General features: G+C 38.4%; 2 protein-coding genes across 2 annotated transcripts; one reads left to right on the top strand and one right to left on the bottom strand.

Moving 5' to 3' along the window:
* Positions 1 to 98: 98 nt before the first annotated feature.
* Positions 99 to 10,627, top strand: MEE44 (Nucleotidyltransferase family protein). The gene is given in 19 exon segments (XM_089051498.1): positions 99 to 1,103; positions 1,383 to 1,899; positions 1,902 to 1,921; positions 2,003 to 2,122; positions 2,200 to 4,194; positions 4,274 to 4,390; positions 4,547 to 4,729; positions 4,814 to 4,876; positions 5,378 to 5,449; positions 5,548 to 5,811; positions 6,732 to 6,851; positions 7,506 to 7,565; positions 8,037 to 8,077; positions 8,267 to 8,344; positions 8,442 to 8,526; positions 8,667 to 8,832; positions 8,936 to 9,015; positions 9,735 to 9,847; positions 9,947 to 10,627. Coding segments are annotated over 16 exon segments (4,710 nt in total). The 5' UTR covers positions 99 to 257; the 3' UTR covers positions 8,796 to 8,832; positions 8,936 to 9,015; positions 9,735 to 9,847; positions 9,947 to 10,627.
* A 296-nt stretch (positions 10,628 to 10,923) lies between these two features.
* Positions 10,924 to 12,917, bottom strand: LOC103331706 (Polynucleotidyl transferase, ribonuclease H-like superfamily protein). Its single transcript, XM_008234353.3, has 6 exons — positions 12,615 to 12,917; positions 12,461 to 12,520; positions 12,273 to 12,385; positions 11,939 to 12,007; positions 11,470 to 11,521; positions 10,924 to 11,291 (listed from the first exon to the last, which is right to left on the bottom strand). The coding sequence occupies exons 1-6, from the start codon at positions 12,915 to 12,917 to the stop codon at positions 11,154 to 11,156; spliced, it is 735 nt and encodes a 244-aa protein (XP_008232575.2). The 3' UTR covers positions 10,924 to 11,153.
* Positions 12,918 to 13,616: the final 699 nt, after the last annotated feature.

Genomic DNA, 13,616 nt, shown 5'->3' with positions numbered 1-13,616 from the left:
AAAGAGTGCTTAAAAATAGCTCTTCAATTTTATTTTTTTTTTTGGAGAAAACAAATTTTTTTTGGTCTGATTGGAAAACAAAATTAGGCTTCCGGGGATTGGTGATTGACAGTTGACAGTTTACGCACCGGAAAAGTCTACCATCTGTCTACCTGAGAACTCAAATTCGTTTCGGACCCCCGAAACCCGCATGTCACAACCCGAAATTCCCTCCCAATTTCTCTCGCCATTTTCATCTCTCTCTGAACAAAAAAAGCATGTCGAATCGAAACCCTAAATCCCCTTACGATTCGCTCATGACTCAGGACCAACTCATTGACTCGCTCACCTCCCACATCTCTCTCTACCATTCTCACTCCAATACTTCAGACCTCAAACCAAACCCTAACCCTAGGTCTGCAATTCTCAAATGGTTCTCATCTCTAACCGTCCACCAGCGCCAAGCTCACCTCACCGCAGTGGATTCGAAGTTCGTACGGATCCTCATCCAAATGCTCGGCAAGCTTCGCACCAATAGCCATGGCTTCTTCATCATCCTCCCTGACCTCCCCTCAGGTGACCTCCCCACCCTCTGTTTTAAAAGGTCGAGTGGGCTTCTGTCTCGGGTTTCCGAGTCGAACGAGCTGGAGAGGAGGATATTCGAGTCGACTCGGTTGTTTGCGTCGAGAGAAGGAGAGAAGATTGAGGAATGCTCGTGTTCAGTGAAGGATCTCGATACAGTGTCGGTGAGCGAGGGTTTGGTTGAGAATGTGGATAGGTTTGTGGCGGTGATGGATGAAATATCAAATGGGGGCTTCTTGAGAGGTGAAGAGAGTGACTTGGGATTGGATTGGGTCGAATTCAAGTGGTTGAAGGACAAAGGGTATTACAATATGGAAGCATTTGTGGCAAACCGGCTGGAGGTGGCTTTGAGGCTGGCGTGGCTGGGTTGTAGTAATGGGAAGAAAAGAGGGGTGAAGCTGAAAGAGAAGATGAGTGCTGCAGGCTTGGCGGCCAATGTGTATTGGCGGAAGAAAGGGTGTGTGGACTCGTGGGGAAATTTGGATTCAGCAACAAGGAGGAATGTATTGACTTCAGTGTTGGGAAAATCAGCGAAACCTTTGGTACATTTTCAAACTTTAAGTTTTATAGTATTAACTTTTTTTTGGACGATATTTTGTAAAAAAATGTAATAGATTCTGAATGATTGTGTTGATAGATTAGGTTTGAGTTATTGTGTTAACAAATTGGTAATAAAGAAAGGTTTAAAAAGATTGATGCATTAATATCCATAAACTGAAGTTCTCAAAATGGAAAATCTTTATACTGCAGGTCACATTCCGGTGTTTGATTTTTCAGATATTTTTGTTATTTTAGCTTGACGTAGTTCATTTTAAATTTAGATTCTTGAGATTCTGAAGGGGACAAGTAGTGAGGTGGGGGATGAAATGTGGCTCTTCAATACAGGAGTAGAACAGCCATTGAGGTACAACCATAATGTATCTACGCGAAAGACTGTTCCAAAACTTGTGGCTGACACTGAATTTGGGTCAAGCATTATCCCTGCTTCTCTTTCTGGGGAATCTGCTTCCTTAGTCAGTGCCTTTAATAATCTCGTTTTGCTTCAGGATATAGTAATGATGATATCCTTATGTTGCCATAGTGAATATGATAAAGGGAAACTCTTCTATAGCACGTTGAGTTCAATTTCTACCATTTCTGATTTTATACTAAGAAAAGTACGTGGATTTCTTATGGTTATTTTGCTTGACTGCACAAAACTGGAACTTTTAGCAGAGGGTGACAAATCCTTACCTAAGAAATCAAAGGCAAAGCCTAGTGCTTGTAGCCGAAAAAGTAAGGGAAGGACCCGCAATATGAAAAGGCCAAATTCTGGTCCTAGGCCATGCACAGATGATTTTTGTGTGAAAAGTCTCTCAAGGTACTCTTTTAGTTCGCTGATGTTCTTTTGGATGCACCACACATTTTGTGGATAGTTTTAATTGCTTCAGTGTTATGCCAGGATCTTAATTGTACATTGGCTCATAAAGAGAAGGCGGATTCGGTGGAGTCCAAGAAGATGCATGGAATACATCAGGAGACCAAGACTTTCAAAGAGGCATCATCATCGAAAGATGAAATGGTTATTCTAGTTTTTAAATTTGGATCACATTTCTCATTGATGATTTGAATGGTTTGTAACTGGTAGCTTGTCATCAGGATCATGCACAAGCACTGTTTGTTGCAAAAGCTCATACTGCTGCAAGGAAGGGTAGGAAAGATAAAGGAAAAAACAAAATAACTGGTTGTAAGAATGCCGTTGATGTGAGAAAATCTGAAAGATCACTCATGGAAGCTATTTCTTCCTCTGTCATTCCTGAAGATTACACTGCAAAGTGCGATCCCATTTCTGATGATTCAGCCTTCCAGAACATTGCAGATTGTTCAGCTAGTTGTAACATCCTTGTGACAAATTCGATTCTTCCTGATTCTGCAAATGGACCGACTAAGGATGAGGATGCCACCCAAAGCATTCAAGAGAATTATATTATTGGATCTAGCGCAAGTTTCTGTCGTAGGGTTTCAGAAGATTACCAGTCATCAGACAATATTACTGAAATTCAAATTAAATCTACCGGATCAGAAACTGGAAATTGTGAAATAGTTGGAAATGTAATACCTTCTGTGCCTGTGGTGGATGATAATGCTTTTAGCCATAAGGATATTGACTTTCAGAACACACATGTTGGTAAATCTGCTGTAAAAGACATCTCGCCAGACAAAGCAATAAGAGCTGCTGATATAAAAAAGGAAGCTATTCTGTTTCAGGACCAAGAGCATGGAAATCCTATATGTGATACTGGAGCTTCAAGTTCTTTCGAATGCCTTCCATATGAGTGGCCTGGTGTAGCTTGTGCCTATTTTCCACCTGTCAACTCACATCTCCCACCTGCCACTGACCGATTGCATCTGGATGTTGGTCATAACTGGCAGAATCACTTTCGCCAGTCTTTTCTACCCTCGATACATCAGGCGAGAAGTTCTCCAATTCAAGGTGGGTGTAATCCAGTTCTGACTCGACCATTGCCAATGAGTTTAGATTGGCCTCCAATGGTTCGAAGTGCTCGCGGATTGGCTCTCTCCCGGACCTGTAATTATGATTCTGGATTCTTCTCAAAGAAGCAGTGTAGTTTTCCACAGGGTTTTTCCACCCACAGTGTCCAGATTAATACAACAATGGACAGCGAAAGGAGGTATTCTTGGGATTGCACAGACCTGCCTGATCCAATAAGGGCACATGAACTAGCAGATGAATATGACAGCCACTGGATATCAGAGGATGAAGTTGAGGTGCAAGCATTTTCTGGGGTAGACTATAATCAATACTTCGGTGGTGGTGTGATGTACTGGAATCCTTCTGACCATCCAGGGACGGTTTTCTCGCGCCCTCCTTCCCTTAGTTCTGATGATAGCTCATGGGCTTGGCGTGAAGCTGACATGAATAGGGCTGTCGATGATATGGTTGCATTTTCTTCTTCATATAGTACAAATGGTTTGACTTCACCTACTGCTTCTTTTTGTTCTCCTTTTGATCCTTTGGGATCAGGAAACCAAGCTCTTGGCTATGTTATGCCGGGGAATGAAGTACCAGGCAAGGTGCTACTTTCCTCATCAACAATGACAGACACAGCAGCAGATGAGGAATCGTCTGGATCTTTGGCTGATGTAAGTGGTGATGTCGAAGGGAAGACAGGAGATTCACTTCCTTATCCCATTTTGCGGCCAATCATCATTCCAAACATATCAAGAGAAAGGTCAAGAGAGTTTAAGCGTAGTTATGATCGTAAAAGCCCATGTGTTCCTCCTGCTAGGCGAGAGCAACCTCGGATAAAGCGGCCGCCATCACCCGTGGTGCTTTCTGTTCCACGCGCTCCCCGACCACCTCCGCCCTCTCCTGTGAGTGATGCCAGGAAACACAGGGGCTTTCCAACTGTTCGATCTGGTAGCTCCAGCCCAAGGCACTGGGGTATGAGAGGATGGTTCCATGATGGAGCTAACTTGGAGGAAGCTTGTTTGCGCATGGATGGTGCTGAAGTTGTTTGGCCATTAAGAAGTAATAATATTTCTGGCCGCCCATTGATTCAGCCTCTTCCTGCACCTTTGTTGCAGGATCGACTGATTGCTATTTCTCAACTAGCACGTGATCAGGAACATGTAAGCATCTATGTTATGAGCTTAAATTTGCGTTGATGTTTTGGAAGCCCTTTCATCAGATGGTATTTTCATTGTACAGCCAGATGTTGCATTGCCCCTACAACCGCCTGAGTTGCATAACTGTCCTATGAGGAAGGCGTCTCTTTCTTTGATGCACAGCCTTGTCCACGATGATATTGATTTTTTCTGCAAGCAGGTAGAATAGTTGATCAGTCATCATTGGTTTTATCCCTTCTTACTGTCATCACTAGCTTTTATTTTCAAGTTCTCCAATCAAAATGTTTGTCAAATATTTGTAGCCTTGACCCTCTTCCATTACATTCTACTGAATGTTTGATATGATGGATTGAAGGTTGCTGCAGAGAATATGGCTAGGAAGTCCTACATCAATTGGGCTGTCAAGCGGGTTACAAGGTCTCTCCAGGTGCTTTGGCCCAGGTCCAGGACAAACATATTTGGTTCAACTGCAACTGGTTTGTCACTTCCAACAAGTGATGTGGACCTTGTGGTTTGTCTGCCTCCTGTGAGGAACCTGGTAAAGACTTTATTGATCTAATCTCTCATTTACATAGACAACTACTTTCACAGAAAAAAAACTTACGTGCAGATATGTTTGTAGGAACCCATTAAAGAAGCTGGGATATTGGAGGGCCGTAATGGTATTAAAGAAACATGCCTTCAGGTATGTTGTACATTACTATTGTAGTGGAAGACAGTTCATGTGATTCATTTTGTCTATTGGATGTCTGTGTACTGAAACTGATTGGTTTTCCAATAAATGAAGGAAATTGTGTTGTACACTAGCTTGTCACTGTTTCAAAGCAGTAGATGACCATTATTTTTCTTTACGAGCAGTTTATGGGCTTACAAGCTTAATGTGCATGTATGTACACTCAAAGAGGCTGCATAAACTTGGACACTTCACACTCTGTTCTTGTTGGAACATTTTGGATTTTGAATCCTATTTTGTTATTAAACTTTTTATCTAATTTACTTCCATGTTTTTTACATCTTATAATAGAACTTCACTATACCGGACCAGTTTTCCCGGATGCATCCCATGAACAAATAAACATTGTTTTGGTTATCTGATTTGTTCCCTCCTGTTTAGTTGTTACAGTGCCAATTGATACCTATAATTGTTTTTCCTGTTTCCTGGGTGACACTTATTTTGATGTTCCAGCATGCCGCCAGGTATCTCGTCAATCAGGACTGGGTAAAAAATGATTCGCTGAAGACTGTGGAAAATACAGCTGTAACTCCTGTTCTTTTAAACCTTTTGTTTTTACTTCTCTTTCATTTAAGCTTCTGTTGTTTTCATGGATTTTCTTACTGTTTCCTCTTTGGTCTTAGATACCTATAATAATGCTTGTGGTGGAAGTTCCCCGTGATCTCATTGCCTCTTCTGCCTCCAATGTCCAATCCCCAAAAGAAGAGCCACCTCACATGTCGGGTGAGCAAGGCAGTCATGTGAACTCTAGTGTGGTTGCTTTAGAAGAATCTGCACTGCCTAAATGTTCACAGATAAATTATGATGCTACAAAGGATTCAGTATCAGTTCGTATTGACATCAGTTTCAAATCTCCGTCTCATACAGGACTCCAGACTACAGAGCTGGTCTCTCTCTCTCTCTTGTGTGTGCGTGTGCATACATGTATTGCATTTTGTGTGTGAAATATAGCACTCTCTACTTCCATCTTCTGATATTATTTAACTAAAGATTTCTACAGAGGTTGGCTCAAGTATTCTCTCATGTTGCAAATGAACGAGATGTAATGCTGACGGCTTCTTGACTTATCATTAAAAATACTGATGTTGGACCTTTATTCAATAAGTTAGTTTGAAATGTTCCAAGAGTGTCACCCAAACACACAATATCCCTCTCTCAAAGATATCTGCTGTCAGAATGCCAAGTCTTGCTGGACAACACCTAAGTGTTAATAAATTTCATTAGATTGTTGCATCTGTGCTAAAATGTGCCTTTATGTTTGTTGATACATAATTCCAGGGTAGTTTCTTGCAAATTGCTATTTGTTCGCAAATCCATGTCAATTGTGTGCTAGTGGGTTATATTATGCTTATTTGACCTTTGTGGTTGGAGTCCCTTAGCATCCATTCTGTGCAGAGTCTTTTGGATCTCAGGGAGGCCTTTTTATTTATTTATTATTTATTTATTTTTAATCTCTTCTCTTGAGACATTTAATTATAGTTTAAAATTTTATTATTTGCATATGAGAATAAATTAAATGAAACTTTTGTGCCACTAAATATCTCTGTTATTCTTACCATTTTGGATAGTCTACAGTTTTCTTTTCTTTGTGATTTATCCCTTAGGTTTTTCTTTAATATATATTTTTAATATATTTTATTGAGGCGCTTCTGTTGGCATTTATAGATCAAGTTGAAGACTATTATATGTTTCATTCTTTATATCTTATTTTGCACTTTTGTTGACATTCATAGCTCATGTTGTAAACTATTATATGTTTCGTTTATATTTTATTTATCTTTTATGAACTGTAGTTGGTCATTTGCAGGTTAAGGATCTAACAGAGCAGTTTCCAGCTGCTGCACCTCTTGCTTTGGTACTGAAACAGTTCTTGGCAGATCGTAGCCTGGATCAGTCTTACTCTGGTGGCTTGAGTTCCTATTGTTTGGTGAGTAATGCTACTTATTCCAAGGCTTAATATTAAAAAAATAATTTGATTTGAAGTTTTTGATTTCACCATGTTCCAGTTGGGACAGATGTTATGCGGAACGTTATGCGTTCTCAATGAATGTGCTTTAATACTTCTTTTTAGGCAGGCTGCTAGTAGAATTGAGATCTCTAATGCTTCCATAAGAAAGTATTGAAAATTTGATGCTTTAATCTGGCAGCATCCAGATCAAGGCCTAAATTATAATGCATTATGAACGTATAGAAAGTGCAGTTTGATAACCAGTCATGACTAACTCAAGTATAGGAAGCATAAACATGACAAGAGTACTCAAGCAACACGTTGCATGTATTGGCTTGTCAGTTTTTCTTGATCCCATGTCATTGCCTAACTTTTAAACATAATGCACGTAACAACCTACTGTCACATGCTGTTATTGACTGTTGGTGGAAGGTGGACAGTTGCGTTGGCTCCTCTTAACTATTGTGTTTTGTAACCAGTGATTCTACATAAATATATTTTAAATTTTGGAAGTTGGCTGCTTTGTGTACCTGGATTTTGTTTCTAGACATCTCTCTTGTAAAAGAAAAATGCAAATAATTCAGTATATCCTTTACAGTAAATAAGTTGTGTTTCTCACTCTTTTTGTTTCAGGTATTACTAATTATACGTTTTCTCCAGCACGAGTATCATCTTAGCCGACCTATCAACCAAGTAAATCTCGATTTTCAAGTCTAAATTTGCTTTGTTAGTATGTTTTGTTTTCCCTGGGATGATATATTCTACAAGTATTGTGGAGGACCTTTGAACACCATAGACATGCATCAAATTAATGTGTGACATTGATAATACCTTTGTTTTTTTTTCTTTTCCAATTGATTATCCAAGTAATGTGCATAGATTGAATGTTCCTCTCAGTATTGTTCATTATTGAAGTTCTGCGTGGTTGCATTTAATTGAGGGTCTCATTTTCCTTAAATCTCAAGAAAACCCAATTGTGTGCATCACTTGGTTAGAAATGGAGGTATCCTTTGCATTTTGTATAGATATTCAAATTTCATGCGGCTGGGTTAAGTTCAAATTTCTCATTCAATCTTGTTCTTTTTGCCCTTTTTTGTTTCTCAGTTTTGCTGATGATTATTACTAGATTGCTTTCACTTAACCACTACATTAATAATCTTGCAGAACTTTGGAAACCTTCTGATGAATTTTCTTTATTTTTTTGGGTAAGCCAACCACTAATAAGGATTTTTATTTCTTTTTCTAATGATATAGGAGTGCAAGTGCTTCTTGGAATTCACTTATCTATAAGGGAAAAATTGTTTAGCTTATTCTAATATGATTTAAATTACATAGTGATTGTTTGACATTTGATCTCTATCTCTCTCTCTCTCTCTCTCTCTTTTTTTTTCCAGGAATGTGTTTGATCCTCGCCAAATGCGTATATCAGTACAAGGAAGTGGTGTTTATATTAAGAGGGAAAGAGGGTGCAGGTAATACTATCACCTTCTGTTTTTGTTATTCATGCATGACAGATGAATTTCTAAAATTTCATCCATTGCTTATATCTTGATATTCTACTCCATGTAGCATTGACCCAATACACATTGATGATCCTCTTTTCCCAACTAATAATGTGGGGCGCAATTGCTTCCGGATACATCAGTGTATCAAGGTAAGCTGTGTTCTTTTGGATTAGTTATCCTGATATTTTTCAGATATATTCAAGGCTTAAGTGATAACCTGGTGTTTGTCTTTAGCTAGCCGCTACATATGTCTGTTTCTTAATTTCAAGACTATCGTTGGATGATGCAGGCATTTTCAGAAGCATATTCTATTTTGGAGAATGAGCTTGCTTCTCTTCCCATTGATGATGGTGATTTATGTTCAAGGCCCTCATATAGACTGCTTTCTAAAATCATCCCGAGTATTGATCTATCATAGCGATGCTTATTGCATGGAAAGTTGTATGCCTTTGAAGGTAATCTTAGAGTTTGACTTTTTTTTTGTTTCACTTTTTTTCTTTTGATTTTTCTCTTTTATTGTGGATGGTGGGTGTGAATTGACAATTTCAATCGGATTAGTCTTATGTTAATCTAGGGGAAATCTAAATCATTGATCAAGCTAAGGTGTTCTTTTGGTGTGAACCGGAGGTTGCAATATGGTAGGTATCTTTGGTTTTGATTCTCTCTCTCTCTCTCTCTCTCTCTCTCTCTCTCTCTCCCCCTCTTTTGTTGACTCTCTTTGACCTAAATATTTGTGTACCAACATTTGCTATCATTTTGCTTAAATTTGAAGCTGTACCACCTCTTTGCTTTGAATGGTTACATCACAGATAAACCCTTGAAGATGCAAAATGACTTTCCTAGGTGATACAGAGGTTTTGGAACTTTATTGATGACTAAAATTTTAGTGGATCTAACAGGAGGTGAAAAGTTTTGAAGTTCCAAGTGGAATTCATTTAAAAATAGAAATTTTCAACAGTACAAAGATTATTGTTGCTTGGTTTTTAGTTTTGAAGGTGCACCATTTAGGCTTTAGAAAATGGTATTGCATCTTAAAATGGAGTTTTGTGTCAAGTTGTAGTGACCCTAACTTACTAATTCCAAGTTGGGCCCCTAATTTTGGGCACCTAGCATGATTAAATTTTAGTTAATTATGTATGGGTAACCACGTAAGTTTACTTGATTTTGTGCTTTTTATATTGGAGGTTTTCTATAATGGTTGTTTCTGTTTTACTTAGTTTAGCAGCTTTCCCACACATGCAGTCTTTTCCCCTTTTTGTAATTGATTTCTTTTGGTTTATAGGAAATTTCTTATTTTTCTTGCTAAATTTCTCTATATATGTTTTTTAGTAAGATGGATCTGTAATTTTCACTGCAGATTGCCTTCCACACTTTTGATGCAGATACGAACTCTCATTGTTACGGTTCTGCTACAGGGTTTGTCCAGAAAAAAGCAAGGTTCAGCGAACCGCCAAATCACTATGAATTTTTGTATGCCTCCTATGCAGTTGTTTATCGGCTGTACTCTTGTGATTAAGGTATTCTTTAACCAAAATGTAACTAACTAATCTTCACTTTTTGCTTTATCAGTCACAGGTTAGGTGCAGCCATATTGTCGTTAAAGACTGGATTTTCACCTATCATGCAACTGTTCCAAGTTCATATTTGCCGAATTTGCTTGATGATCTTGACGTCATGTGATCGGTAGTTTCCTGAGATATATTTATACCCCGGAGTGGTGAGGATGGCCAATAAGGCTGATCTTGTGGAGGGGACCAGGAACAACCTGAAAACGGGCTCATATCCGATTCTCCAGGTCAGCCCTCAGGCTTGATTCTGCAGGTCACTACACTGAAAATGAACATTTGAGCTGAAAAAATCTTAAACCAATTGTACACATAGGTGTATAAATCTTATACCAATCGTACATATGTTTACGTCAAAGTCAGGTTGATATCATCTGACTAGCATAGATTTTGAGTACTTGTCAAAAATTAAACTGTAGATTGTGTGTAGCTTAGCTATTTACCTAGCACAAGATAGAGGTGGGTCAGTAGTTAGATGATTATACTTTGTGAAGTAACAGAAATGTATTGGGATTAGGATAAAAAAATTATTCAACTGTACTTTGTGTATGGCGATGTGCTTGAAATTTGTACACCACAAAGATTGTGGATGCATTTCGAGTTCAGTTGATAATTTTTTCTTATACGCGATAATTTTGGTGTCTTGAAACTGGAAATTGCTTTATTGAAACATCCTTTCTTTTTTGATATCTTTTCATTTATTTATCCATCACGAATGGAAGTTCCTTCACTGAATTATGTTAATGGAATTTCTGATCCTTGGACAACCAAGGTGCTGCAAAATGTGGCTAGTTTTTTTGTTGTTGAGTACAAGCAATAGTCTAAACTATAAGTGTTGGCGGGGATATTTTCTCACACATTGCATTCTCACCTTTCTTCCTGCTTATCCCTTCTCATTTTAATAAAAAAAATACCCGCACGTTTTACCTTTATAAATTATATGCAATTACTTCTAGAAAGATTTAGAAAAACAAATAGGTGTTAAGAATGAAAAATTCTTATATAATGCGATATTTACAACAGGTGAAAGCCCCTCGAGGGATTTCCATATTTGCATATTGCTCACTTAATGACCAACAAAAGAATGAAGGTAAGTGAAAAAGAAAGATTAATCGCAAATGGGATTGCAAAATCATTGCCTCTTCTCTCTTGTTTATGCTCCTCTTGAAAATGTGTTTCAAAGACTCGGGTTTAGTGTTAATAGTGAACGGTTAATCCTCGTAATCTTCAGGGTAAAAGTCAGTATCTTTAGGAGGGCCTCTTCGAAGTTTGTCCTGCAGATCCAAATTCTTGGGTACCACAAGCTCAGTGCCCTCACCTGACATGGAAAAATATCTCTCCAGCACCATCTGCAACCAGAAAAATAACAAAATATACTTCAATTTATATCCTGGATTGCTCCTCCTAAAAATAGGACAGAAAACTGCATTGCTCCCTTCTTATACATGCACCAAAGATGAACACACTTATAAAGCTTAAAACACTTAATAAGGCAACGTATAGCAGACATTATATTTTCTTGCATACCACGGCAGCATAGGCGTCGATTTTGCTTTGCCGATCAGACTTGCCGAGGCCCCTGAAAAGAAACTTGATCTCAGGCAAAAAATGGGGAAACATCTTACATCGGGTGCAAAAATAAATTCACAGAAGGAAGCATAGAAAGAGGATGAAGCACAAGACTCCTAATCTGATGAACTAATACCTCTTCAGTTTTGCACATTTTCTGACCTAAAGGTTTTCACGCCTCACAAAGAGTTAAAAAGTCCGATTCACAAAGGACGCGAATTTATGGATAAATTTTGTTTGTTTTAATATCATAATGAGCTCATGTTGTGTTCAGTTTTGTTTCCATTCACATTCTAAATGCCATTTTACAGTTCAAACCACGCAGAAGCTGCTCAAGAAACGAAAACATGCATTATGATAATCAATTCTTTAAACAAAACAAAAAGTATTCAATCATCGAAAAAGGTGATTTGGTAGAAAGGATTACACGTTAATCATCCGATCCATGGCTTCGATGGACGTCCCGTTTTCATCCTGCAGGTATACCCTCCAACCCCTGCAATTAAAAACTCCGGTGAACATTGCACAATCTCAAGCACACAAAAAAAACAAAACAAAACAAAAACAAAAAACACCAGAGTCCTCGTATTTTGAATGAAGCAAAGCATCCAAAACAAAGAGATTATATTATCATGCACAGTATATTTTAATTTCAAGCAAGCAAGCAAACCAAAAAGAAAAAAAGAAAAACAGATACATACATGTAATACTTGCATATCTAACATTGCATTGTATAGATGACCAAATGCTTGATTTTATACCTCTGAGCAGCACTAACAGCAAGCCTCCCAGCAACGCTACGAACTTTGTTGGACTGAGGCGTCTCTTTCCCATCACTCGATTTCGGAAGTCCGACTATAAACTCATCTGCCTCCTACAATTTTTCTTCTTCATTTAATTATTTAATCCCATATTATTACCTAAAACAAAAGAAGAAGACTATAAGGACCTGCTGCTTTGCAATCTCAAGGAGTTGATCCTCAAGCTTCTGCCCTCTCAAATTCAACACCTAAACACAATGAAAAACGAAACTAAAAGATACTTTCAAAGAACAAAAAATGACTTGTTTTGAAATCAGGGGCATGAGGTTGGGGTTTAATTACGGTGAGAGGACGAAAGTTGAACCCTTTGCTGAGAGCGAGACCGGTACGTGACATTCCCAAATCTACCCCTACGCTAAACCCCCCTCTCCAGTTGGGGTCACGCTTCCGGCGGAGGGCATTTGGAGGAATTTCATCTGTGGAGATTGCACTTATTCGAGGGCCGTTTTTACGGTTTTTGGTGAGAGGGAGTTGAATGGAAGTGGGGGCATTTCGGACTTTGGGAACGGTGCCGATTGGGAAGGGAAGGAAGAGGTCGAAGAGGTCGGTTTGTGCCGGTAGAGCTGCCAGTCGCTGACAATACATTTTTTAGTGCTGGAGGGAGGGAGAGGGATAAGGAGAACGCAGCGTTTTAAACTTTTTCCAACTCTCCTATCAAAACGGCTCGTTTTGTTGGACCTGTCTGCCTTGAAGACGTTAAAAAATAAATAAATAATTTAATTTTTGTTTTTCAACATGACGATATTCTAATTTTCTAATGTACCAGAAAAACTTATATGAAACGGGAACAACATTATTTTGCTATCTTTGGTCAATCACGCTATGCCAAGTGAAAAAGTTATCACACGTGACATAGCATGATTGGTTGGAAAGGAAGATTGAACTCGAATGCAAGGAGGTGGGCATACACCTATCTTGGCCAACTCCGCACATGCTAAAGTATACGCACTGTAAAAGATTAGTAGGTTATTATTGATATTTCTTTTCTCAATGTCGGAATATGATTTTGTATTTATATGATATGTCTTCTTCCCAGTGTCGGAATATGTTGAACAATGTTATAAAACTAAGTCCACACTACATCGTTACATTGGCAAACCAACCATGTAATGAAACCCTATGAAACAATGCCATACTAAAGAAAAAATAGTTGAAAGGAATATCATTGTCCGAAAAGAATGAAAGTCACTAAATTTGTTCTACCAAATAATGTTCCATTTCTTCAATTTAAACTCACTTAAACTGCAATATTTCATTTGTTTAACTTTCTAACTAGCTATTAAC

The sequence above is a fragment of the Prunus mume genome, linkage group LG5 (assembly GCF_029339155.1).
Source record: "Prunus mume cultivar Tortuosa linkage group LG5, ASM2933915v1, whole genome shotgun sequence".
NCBI lineage: Eukaryota > Viridiplantae > Streptophyta > Magnoliopsida > Rosales > Rosaceae > Prunus > Prunus mume.
Note: the sequence above shows the minus strand (reverse complement) of the source record. Positions and strands in the feature narration are given on the sequence as shown.